Source organism: Aspergillus brasiliensis (genome assembly GCF_001889945.1).
Source record: "Aspergillus brasiliensis CBS 101740 unplaced genomic scaffold ASPBRscaffold_21, whole genome shotgun sequence".
Lineage (NCBI taxonomy): Eukaryota > Fungi > Ascomycota > Eurotiomycetes > Eurotiales > Aspergillaceae > Aspergillus > Aspergillus brasiliensis.
Window position 1 is genome coordinate 265,596 of NW_027137462.1, and position 11,204 is coordinate 276,799.

Here is an 11,204-nt window from a genome sequence, read left to right on the forward strand (position 1 = left end):
GCGGCTGAGTAGCGGGGTAACTGCAGACACCCCTGTTCGAGGGAAGATAGTCTGCATGACGATAATAGAAACCTTACAAGACACTACATTCCATTGGCCAGAATGGAAAAGAAAGAGAAAAACGGAGGGCTTCTGCCTTGTTCCTGTCGCCTTGATGCGCTGTCGAGGCGCCTAATGTCAGCAGCATATTGGTTGGTGAGTCCACATTGCAGCATCCCAGCTCCTACGAGGTGGATGGGAAATGGAAGAGATAGACCGTCCCCTCACAACAATTCATCAACCTCTTCCAAGAGGCCTCTAGATGCTCCCAGGTAGTGAGGAGCCCCTTGCTGTTGTGTCGCTTCCTGTTCGGCAATCGGTCAGCCAATACATGCTGGAGGGAACCGCTACGGCGTGATCAGAGTGTCCTTAACCTAACCACGATACACTTTCAGAACCACCGTAAAGGCAAACCGATCCGCATAGATTGCGGCTTGTCAGGCGAGGCAAGCACAGCTTGTAAAAGCTGAATTGGCTCTTGTGATATCGTATATTGCATTGACCGCCTCAAATGCCTCAGGCAGAGATGACGGGTATCCTGGGGCGGCGAAGACGACGCAGGCGCCGTGACTGCAATGCTCCTCCTCGACTTGAAAGGATCAGCGATCTCTCCGGTCAATAGACATAGGAAACTGTATCAACAGCCTAGTGATAATTTATGGATCAGTCGTTCAGCCTGCCCAGTGTTACATTTAGGTAGACGTGTTTACGCGACGCGCAGAAAGTCGTCAACTTTCGCAAATGGCAGGAGACGTCGGGATTGCACTAAACTAAAGCGGAAAGATAAGCGGTGACCTGGCAGGCATTCTCGCCGGTCACGTCACCTCCCAGATGACAGCCATGACTCTATGACTGCAGACGCGTTAGACTATGCGGCGCTTTGTTGACACTCAAAGCAGCTGTATTCTCCCTTGTGAAATGCTTTGCAGGAGACCCAGAAAGATCACTGCCATCACCAGCACAACCTCGAGAGTGTGTACCAGGATACTAATTTGATTCGTCGAATGATAATTCCCGTTGATGCATCAACAATTACACTGTGTCACTGGTTGCTCTGAAATTGAGCAATAGTCGAGACATGGTCTTGTTGTGTGTATGTTGTAGTGTCTGGTCAAGTGCCTGCCTCATTGGGGCCTTGCACGGTCGCCATAGTTTCCTTAAAAGTGTGAGGCCAGTAGTTATGGAGTAGCTGCCCGCTGGAGCGCCCTCAGCTAACATTTACAACCGCCCCAGACTGCAGAAGAACACAACTCACCCCCCGTATACAAACTTTGATTACGGAGTAAGAGAGAACTCCTCGTCCGGCGCACCGAAACTCACAAGCAGCACTGAAGACATCACCCTGACGATCACGCGGATGAACCTGGCCACCTGGAAATCTGAGTAGTACCCTCAGCTCCATATCATATCGCAGCAATAATGCTTAATGGCACTTATCGCCAATTTGAATAGATGACTTCTACGAAGCAGGAAATTTGGCAACTTTGGATGTTCGGCCCTATTCATTCCGTTGGAGATCCGACTGGTCTGGTTGACCGATTGATGGAGCGGGTGAGATTGTGGTAGCTATTCGACCATCGAGCAGGTGCCCTTCCTGAGTCGCCAAGTAACCCCGTCGACGGACGAGGGGGTTTGAGGTACTAGGATGAAACTCCCGCTATCCGCGCGGTCTGGCAGAGACATGCGAGACAGTCTGGCCTTCATCCACCAGGCAATGATCATGCTATCGCCTTAGAATCGATCAAAGTGGACATGCGGACGATGATCCCTCGATGTTGGTGGGGTCCGGAACACTGAGTAAATTGAAATGTTTCCGCTGGAGTTGCCACGAGAGTCTTTCCTTGGTAACTATTTCGGAGTGAGTCTGGCACAATAACACCCAATTTTATCTAGTCCGGTATCCGGCTTGCGTAATGGCACCCGCCCACTGTACAATGATGTCGCCCTTACGGTTTACAATTGAAGTTCACACGGAGTACGCAGTACTGTGTGACGAGCTATCTTGAGCAGATGTCATGATGGGGGAAGAGAGAGTGGCGGTGTAAAGCCCATGTTGGGGGCTTTGCCGGGTCCTCGGACATTCATCAGCCACACACCGGCATGATTGGTACACCGCTCCCATTATTTTTCCGTCGGTGGAGACCAACGTGGGAAGTTGGAGAGACGCATCCAAGCGATGGCGGATGGAGACTACCGGAACTTTGTCCTCAGTCCGTCCTAGTTACCCAATAATTGGCCAGTTCCATCCAATGAGGACATCGCCGCGGCCCCGAAACGGTCATCATCCGGCGAATTTATTCGTCCAGATTGCTCCCGCAGATCTCTCCCAAGTTTCAAGGCTCAACGCCCTATTCAGTGCCGATCCTCCCCTCTGCCTTCGCCCGTTTCACATCGAACCTACAGTATAGATGCGATAAGAAGTTCTGGCGGAAAGCGACCGCTCGTTTATTCGATACTGTCGAGACGAATGATGGCACCACTCTCTTACGGGATTTCGCCGAACGGCCGGAAGTAATGGCATCATTGCTCGCAACTGGGGCGTAGAGTTCACCGCGGCCATGAGGGAAATACCATCACACCTTTGCGGTGAGGGTCTGGAGTCAAAGGGTAAAGTCTACCCCTGAGTCGGTTGGGTGGATCCGATTGTCAGCACCTATCACTATCTGGCGCTAGATAGCTGCTTTCGGTTTCGACTTCTCAGCAGGTGGTGTGGCTGTGCCACGGCTACTCTCGCTGCATTGTGGCAGCACCTAGATAGTAGATACTAGATACAGGCTGCTCTATGAGCAATCGACAGACAGAACTTCGTCCCCTCCCAGAAAAGGTTGTTACACTACGAGCATTACGATAACGCAGCGGGCTATCACGCAGGTGAGGCGATCGTATGCTAACACCTAGTCTCGGTTAAGTGGGAGATGAGTGTCAGACGGCTCGAAACTACGCACTGATGGAGTACTGGGTGAGACTATCGGGGGATGCTCGCTTCCTTGGTCCAAGAACAGCGCCTCATGCCGACGGAGGACAGTCATTGCAAATGGGCCAAGTGGCTGATGCGGTGGGGCAGTAGCCATTCACAGGTCCCGTCATCTCGCCCAAGACCCGATATAGCAGCACTAGACCAACTAGTGGACTTCAGTAGGCGATGATAATCCAGTGGGCTTCTTGCGTATTGGCAACATGAATGGCTGCCGAAACCCACCATCACCGGGCAACCAGAACACCAAGGCTCAAAAGGATTCCCACTGGAGCTTGTTGCGACTTAGCTTCCGCCTCGCGTCCAATCATTGCCTGACAAGAAATCCAGTCCACTCCAGTTGTGCCCCCCACCATCCACCCACTGAATCCTCAGTGATTCAGTATACCACGCGCTGCCCCTCCATTGCCTCTTTGGGTTGCCCCCGACAAAGCCCCTCACAGCCCCAACCAGACCGAGAACTCAGTCGGCCTTGACGATGATATCATTTACCCCTCCATCAGGGGAAGAGAAGGACCCAGGGGGAGCGCCAGCTGAACCTATTTCTACCCCTCCGTTTCCCCCCTGTCGTCCCTTTTCCTTCATCATCCACAAACATACTCTTTCTAACATTCCACACATCTTCACTACACTTCAGCAAACATGGGTTGGTTCGGTGAGTGACCCTGTGTAACTCCCCTTGAGTCTACTTGAGTCCGTCGAGCTAACGAATGTCCAGAGGATCGCGAGGCTCAGCACACCGAGTACAACGAGCGCCCTAAGGAGGAGCACAAGGCCAGTTTCAGCCACGAGCTCATTGGCGGTGCCGCTGCCTACGAAGCCATGAAGGCCTACGAGAAGCACCAGGCCGAGAACGGTACGCCCGACCCATCGCCTCTTCCCTTTGCTATAGCATACTAAACTACTCTCAGGCAAGCCCGCCAACCACGCCCAGGCCAAGGAGATCCTCGCTGGTCTCGCCGGTGCCTTCATCGACCGTGAGTTCGAGGACAAGGGTCTTAACCAGATTGAGAACTGGCAGGAGAAGAGGAGACAGGCCAAGGAGGAGGCTTCCAAGCACATTGAGGGAACCGAGGAGAGCCAGTTCGGCTTCTAAGCGATGGGAATATGAGTTGGACGCACCTATCTGTTTATGATGTACGGTAGTGTGTATGACATGAACTAGAATATACCACAATGAACAAATACACAACACTGCTTCCATGCTCCAATGTAGACTACGCATGCGTAGTTACGAAAACCGCCGCGGGCAGATAGCATTCTCCATGAGGGGCATCCAGCGACGTGGCAGTCGACGATCACAAGTTAGTATCGGACGTTAAGAGCACGAAGGAGGGGCATCAGTGGCTTAACACGGGCTGCATTCCGTCGTCATCAACAGCTGCACCTCACCGAACTTGGGAATTCTCTTAGACACGGAATCAGAGTACTCCGTGTCACCAATTCCTATGCACCTTCAGGTCAGTGGTGGTTATCTTTAGGTAACCGTGAACAATATCCCTGTGTTTACCCCCTGCTCCTTCTTCCGGGATCGTTTGTTTTTCCGGATATGTAGTTCCGATCACGCCGCCATTCAATTGGTAGTGCAGGTGGCACTAGTAGTAGCACCGACCGCGCCATCTCGACAATATCTGGCTCATTCGTTTGGTTTGGCTGCAGATAACCCAAGGAAGAAGGAGGGGTAGTAGGCAGATTGATTCTGGATACCTTCAGAATAAGATATTGATTTTCTTTTTGATCATAAATCTCTAGCAATAGCACCTCGTATCAGTAGTTGTCATCGGAACTATGTTCGATTGCGCTGTTGTTGTTGTCACTGAACTACTAGCCGTAGTAGTAACCCAATATATATTTGAAGCGTACTGCAGCCTTCCCATCCTGATGACCCGAACTGAACTTCGAGAGAATTCGCTAGCTAGACTGTACTCGATGTCCCGAACTTACCAAGAGGTCTAATATGTTGATATCTACAAGTATTCTTACATAAACCTGTGTAAGATTGAAGCAAACTGCACAACCAGCAAGCCAAAGAACAACATCGAGCACTCATCACGTGCCTAATAAAATCACGCGCCGGAACCGCGGCTGCCAAAGGAACTTCATTCTGCCATCACGTGGTATACCGCTTAATTGACCGCCCAAAGCGGCAGAACCTAGCGAACCTCGCTCGAAAAACCCCGGATTTAAGCGGAGATAAGGATATACAGCCCCGAAAAAGTTCCGACGAAAAGTGTACACTCTGTGACCGCCTTTACCGACGGAGTGGCAGAAAGTGCTCGGCGCCTGCGCTTTCCACTGGCTCAGCATGGTTTGTCTACACCACTGCTACTCTTCTGCTTTGCTTTTATTAAATGAGAAATAGTGACTGAGAAAATATCTTCTGAATAGGTTCTTGCTGTTGTTGAAGTCCGAGAATCTAGGAAACATCTCTATTTTTTTTATATACTGGGTAGTCGATTGATGCCTGACGGTCGGAATCCATGACACCTTAGGCATTCTACAAGAGGTAGCGAGCAAGAATTGAGGGAGTCTCCTTTCAATAGTTCTTTTCAAGAATATGCCACAAATGCATTGTAAGTCTACTATCCTGTTCTTACAGGTCTCTCGTGAGCGTCGTTTAACATAGCCCTTCCCCCCGCGCCGTTGGTAAGGCAGAGCGTGGCATTGGCGCCTGTAATGGAAGTGGACGTATAAAGCCGGCAAAATGGTGACCATCACCTATCTACAATTACATCCTTGAAAACTTACAAAAATGCAATTCAATGAGCGAAGCTGCTTTATTTCTTACTCGACTGACCCGCCGCAAGCTCATCCAACCCCTGACCCATGCTCATCATGCGATCCTATCCCAACATTAGCAACAATACCCTCGGTAGAAACAGGATGAACTCACATGCAACCACCCCGGCACCCACTGAGAAATAAATTTGATCGCGCCACTGTTCGGCCCGCGCCAGAACATACCATGACCGGTTGTACCCAGTACATCAGGCAAGATCAAACCCGCTAGCTCCTGGGCCGAGCATCCCTTTGGACTTGCTTCTCCCGAAGCCCATCGGGAGATGGTCTCTGCAATAGCCGCATATCGCGAGCTTGGTGGAAGGGTGAATCTGGGCTCGTTCGCGTGGAAGGGCGTCGTGACGGTGCCGATCATGAGCGTGGCCACTGATACACCTAGTGGCGCTAGTTCGAGACGGAGCGTCTCGGAAATATTGCTCAAGGCGGCTTTCGATGATGAGTAGATGCCTATCACGCTGTTAATGGGATACAGCATAAAGAGAAGGGGACTAATGTACCGATCCATGGTGTGGGCACTGCCGCGCCAACGCTGCTTATGTTGACGACCCGCCCACCGCGGGATAGGAGCAATGGTGCCAGAGCTTGAATGAGACGTAGCGGACCCCAGATATTGGTCTCGTAAACCTGCTGGGCCTGGGCGAGGTCGACGTCCAGCAGGGGCATGGTATAGCCGGATCCCGCATTGTTTACGAGAATATCCAGGCCTGCTCCGTGTTTTTGGACGGCTTCAACGGCAGCAGCCACGGACTCTGGTGAGGTGACGTCGAGCTGGAGAGGGGTGACATTGGATAGGGTGGTGAGGGCCGACGGAATCTTGGATGGGGAGCGCGCAGTGACGAAGACATGGTGACCTTGATTGGCGAGTGCGACGGCCAGGGCCGATCCGATGCCGTTGGCGGAGCAGCCGGTGATCAGGACAGTCTGGAGGCGGGCCATGGTGGCTCAAGCTCGTGGTTTGCTTTACAACAGGAGTAACGTTCGCTGAGCTGGCTTTAAATGCGCCCGAATGACACGTTGGCTGGCAGGCGGATTACTCGGGAGCCTCCAGTCCAGGATGGGCTGGCAATGAGTGTAAGTGACCGTCCAGTGCAGCTGAAATCTGACAGGTTGGATTCGAAGCTATTCTCGTTTAGTTAATTCCGGCAATGGTCCAGGATGCGCAACCCTGTTCAGGGCTGCGTCCAGGCAATAACGATCTGCACTTTCTTTGTTTCCCCATGTCGGAAGTCGGCTCTGAGCCATGATTGTGACTGATACAGGATTATAGTCTCTACAGTGCAATTCTCTCGTGACACGCTCGAGGCTAGATCATCATCCTAGCGCGACGATGTAGCTTAATCAGCAAGCGTTGCTCCCAACACTGCAGTCTTCTTCCAAGGATAACTGAGCGTGCTGTGTGTCTGGCACTGCTATCACTCTAACTTGATAACTCGTTGAGGATTTTATTTGCAGCTTGTGCCGTGAGAAGTGAGCAATTCTGAATCATTGTCATGGACGGGCCAACGGCCTTTGGGCATCGACCAGACTGCGCGCAGGCAGACCCACTGGCCTTTGATGTCTTAAGGTGATCCGCCTTATACAGCATACTGCATGTTGTCCACATGCCGTTCATTGTAGCAATGCAAGGGCATTTTCATTCGACAGATTGTGGTGCACTGAGTCTATTTATCTCCCTCCAATTCATACCATGTCCTTGGTAGAGGTGAGGCACAGACAGGGATCAGTCACGGTCGCACATTGCACTCGATCGGAGGCAAGCGGGTCCCGAGTGGAGCTGAACGTTGGACGGCAGCATTTTCGGCAACGGAGATGGCACGTCGATAGCTATCACAAACAGAAGTACAGGACAAACAGTCAGCTGTCATCCGCCAGAGAAGTACAACTTGGAATCGTACCAGATTTCGAGCTTCCCCACCTGGAGATGCCGTGGATCACACGGATGTCTGCGACTTGGGTTGAGAAGCAGTTCTTGTGGAGCCACTAACCCTCCTCGGCCGCGAGATAATCAAGAGCGCATTCGTTCGAGAATCGACATCTTAGTTTGTTTGTGGCAATTCGCAAATTGAATCCAGATTGACCAGGGGAAAGAGTTGACTGTCGCGATGCGGGGATAAAGTTCCTCCGGCCCCGCATTTCCTCTAGTCTTGTTTGCTATTTACTTTTGACTCTCAGTCCAAATTCTGACCTCCATGGATCATGATAAGGAGCATCACTTCAATGTCGTTTTGAAGGGAGCAATCCAATGAGCATCTGCCATCAGACCGCGGTCGCCCTTGTTCCCGACAGTTTGTCCTGTCCAGCATCTGCTACATTCGCTGCGATGGAGACCCCAAGCCTTTACAAGCATACTGAGCTCAGATTGGAAGAGAAATACCACTGATACAATGTGCACGCTAACGTGATAGCCTACTAAGGGCCAATACTGCGAAACTATGAGCCATGCTAATTGCCATAGACTAATTGCTCGAAAAGTGACAATTCCCATTGATCTACTAAGCTTGATTCGCAGCAACCATATACTGCTGTCCTCAAGCGTGGTCACGCTCGATCTCTCAAGCACTGAACTTCTCTCGGTTCGCCTCTACCCACTCATGCAACCTTGTCGCTGGCCGACCAAGGAACTTTTGGATATTCCCAACTGCAGGACCATACCGGGGGCCGTTCATGAAAGACTGACCGCTGACAGTGCTCTGGCTAAATGCAATCACCGATCGCGCGAGGATCTCGGGTAGCCCGGACTCATTCACCAGACTGTCCACGGCTTCATTCTCATCCACCTCGGTGACAGTGACCTCCTTCCCAAGGACTTTGCCGATGGTCTTTATGGCATCCTCAGCGGTCATCCGCTCCGCACCAACCAGATCCACGTACGGCTCGGTCAACGGCAAATCAGTTCCCTGGGCCTTGCGGGCAAGGATGGTGCCGCAAACGGCTCCAATGTCCTCTGGGGAGATCCAGTCAAAAACTGCAGTCGGCCAAGCGAGCTTCACTTGTCCGGTCTGAATCGGGGCCTTCCACCACAAGATGTTGCTCGCGTACCAGGCCGGCCGGACCGCTACATACCCATCCGCTCCGAAGACCTCCTGGAGAGCGATCTCGGCCTGCGCATGCACATAGGCAATGTGATCCTCAGGTGGCACGTCATGAACATCTTTCTGAATGCCAAAGCTGCTCAGCAGAACGACAGATTCGACCCCGGCCTGCTTGAGTGCCGTGAAAGTCGCTCGCATGTGGTCCGATGCCGTCAGGTCGGTGTAGATGAAGGCGTGTTTTGCTTTGCTCTGGGATACTGCGGTGGAAACGGTATCCGGCTGCGAGAAATTGGCCTGAACCCGTTTGAAGGCTCCTTCGCGTTCGCTCTCCGCACTGAGACCAGGGATGGGTTTCGTGGTGTCTCGCATGGCGAGATACACCGTGGTTCCGAGCTGCTGGGCGGTGCGCGCGGCGGCGGAGCCGACCGCGCCAGTCGGACCGAAGACGATAACGGAGGCCATTTTCGTTCTGAATGGGAGTATGCTGGGAGCGTTCTACTAGACGAAGTAAGAACACAGAGAAGTCTGAGTGTTGTATCCCTATCTAGGGGTTGCGCAGGGGTGCCTGGTATGCTAGCTAGTCACGTGATCAAGTATACTGCGTCAACATATGAGATTGTCATCTCCATATACAGTGGACAGCGGGATGATGGTTGCACAATTTGTCAGCCTCGGTCTCGGACCCCGAGAAACCGAAGAGCGAATTGCGATACTGATGTCATGTTGCTTAGCTGTTGTATAGACTGCAGGTTATCATACGCAAGGGAGTCTTCCAGCCAATGCCGGAAACACTATGAAGGGTGGAAACTGCCGATGATGAAGAACAGTACACTATTCGCATATTGTATCCTATACTAGTAACAGCCAATCCCATTAAATCAATATACTACCATATCAGAACACTTTTCAACATCAATCCCAATAAACAAACAAATGCATGAATCACGCTTTCAATTTCATCACCAACAATCCCAAAACCCCCGAAACAACCCCTAGTTTCACCCAATTCTTCCAACTCCCATTACAACCTGAAACACTACCATGCAGTCATTCCCTAGCCAACCACTCATCCACCATGGCCGCAAAATCCGGCTTATACAACCACCCCAACTCAAACGGCTGCTCATCCTCCACCTCGTCCTTCTCCCCAACCGGCTTGGGCATGCGCCTCTTATCAATCTGCGCATTCAGCGCCAACACCTTATCAACCCTCTCCTGTCTCCCGCGCTGCCAAATCTTCAACGCCCGCCCCAAGTCCTCCTTCTCACATCTCGCCAAGATCAACGCATAAGTGAACACATCCTCAAACGCCTGATTAATCCCCTGCCCGGCGGACGGGGGAATCGCATGCGCCGCATCCCCCAGAATCACTACCCGGGAATGCTCCGCCGAACTCCACTTCTCCAGCTTAGGAACCATATAAAACGGCCACAGATTGATCTTCTCCGTGGAGATCTCGGATACCGCCCGCTGCACAATCTCCGGGAAATCACTGACCCCTTCGCGCAGAAACTCCACGCACCAGGCCTTGTCGTTCATGAGCTTGCTCCATCCGTCCCGGTCGAGTTGGGCGGATCGCTTCTGTCGGCCGATAAGGACTTCGGAGCCATCCCGGAGTTGTGGTGCGATGACGAATGCTCCGTGCGTTTTGTTCATGATTGTTACGGGGAGGTCGTACCCTTCTAGCGGAGCTAGTTGAGCTGTAGGCACCGCAGCAGTAACAGCCATGGCATTCATGAACTTCGGTTCCAGATCCGGGTAGAGGTACTTCCGCACGGCGGAGTGGATGCCATCAGCGCCGACGAGACAGCTTGCCGTGGAGGTAGTTCCGTCGGTGAATTCCCAGGTGATGTTGGATGAAGTCTCGGAGATGACTCGGTGGAATTTCTTGTGGTAGTGGATTGGGATGCCCGCTTCGTTGACCATGGCGGAGAGTTCGCGGATCAGGACGTGGCGGTAGATGCGCATTCCGCTGTAGCCGTATTTGCTGGCTCCGCCGAATTCGTAGGTGTCCAAGGGAGTGTTGGCGGGAGAGCGGAAGTAGAGGTGGTCGAAGTCGTAGGCTTCGGAGCGGATTCGGGGGTATACGCCGAGGGTGTCGAGGATGCGTAGCGCGTTCGGGGAGAGCATGATGGCGCCGCCGATGTTCAGGGGGGCGGAGCGGGCTTCGTAGAGGGTGCAGGGGATGGATTGTTGGTGCAGGGAGAGGGCGAGGGCCAGGCCGGAGAGGCCGGCGCCGATGATGGCGACATGGGTGGACATATTAGAAGAGGTGTGATGTAGATGCTGTAGATGTAGGAAAGTGCTTGCTATGCTGTATGCTGTAGTTGTGATGCTGTGATGCTGTGTCTGTAGTACTG

The 11,204-nt window shown here is 52.4% G+C and overlaps 4 protein-coding genes across 4 annotated transcripts; 1 reads left to right on the forward strand and 3 right to left on the reverse strand.

Annotated features, from left to right (window-relative positions):
* Positions 1-3,655: 3,655 nt before the first annotated feature.
* On the forward strand, positions 3,656-4,109 carry ASPBRDRAFT_201022 (DUF3759 domain-containing protein; the record flags this gene model as incomplete). Its single annotated transcript, XM_067621500.1, has 3 exons — positions 3,656-3,668; positions 3,732-3,869; positions 3,925-4,109. 3 exons carry the CDS (start codon positions 3,656-3,658, stop codon positions 4,107-4,109), a joined length of 336 nt encoding a protein of 111 aa, XP_067473645.1.
* Positions 4,110-5,790: 1,681 nt separating this feature from the next.
* Positions 5,791-6,748, reverse strand: ASPBRDRAFT_138171 (SDR family oxidoreductase; the record flags this gene model as incomplete). The annotated part of the gene is made up of 3 exons (XM_067618965.1): positions 5,791-5,856; positions 5,907-6,259; positions 6,310-6,748. 3 exons carry the CDS (start codon positions 6,746-6,748, stop codon positions 5,791-5,793), a joined length of 858 nt encoding a protein of 285 aa, XP_067473646.1.
* A 1,616-nt stretch (positions 6,749-8,364) lies between these two features.
* On the reverse strand, positions 8,365-9,306 carry ASPBRDRAFT_59801 (NmrA-like family protein; the record flags this gene model as incomplete). Its single annotated transcript, XM_067628116.1, has 1 exon — positions 8,365-9,306. One exon carries the CDS (start codon positions 9,304-9,306, stop codon positions 8,365-8,367), a length of 942 nt encoding a protein of 313 aa, XP_067473647.1.
* Positions 9,307-9,891: 585 nt separating this feature from the next.
* Positions 9,892-11,106, reverse strand: ASPBRDRAFT_138104 (FAD-dependent oxidoreductase; the record flags this gene model as incomplete). The annotated part of the gene is made up of 1 exon (XM_067618960.1): positions 9,892-11,106. One exon carries the CDS (start codon positions 11,104-11,106, stop codon positions 9,892-9,894), a length of 1,215 nt encoding a protein of 404 aa, XP_067473648.1.
* Between the last annotated feature and the right edge of the window lie 98 nt (positions 11,107-11,204).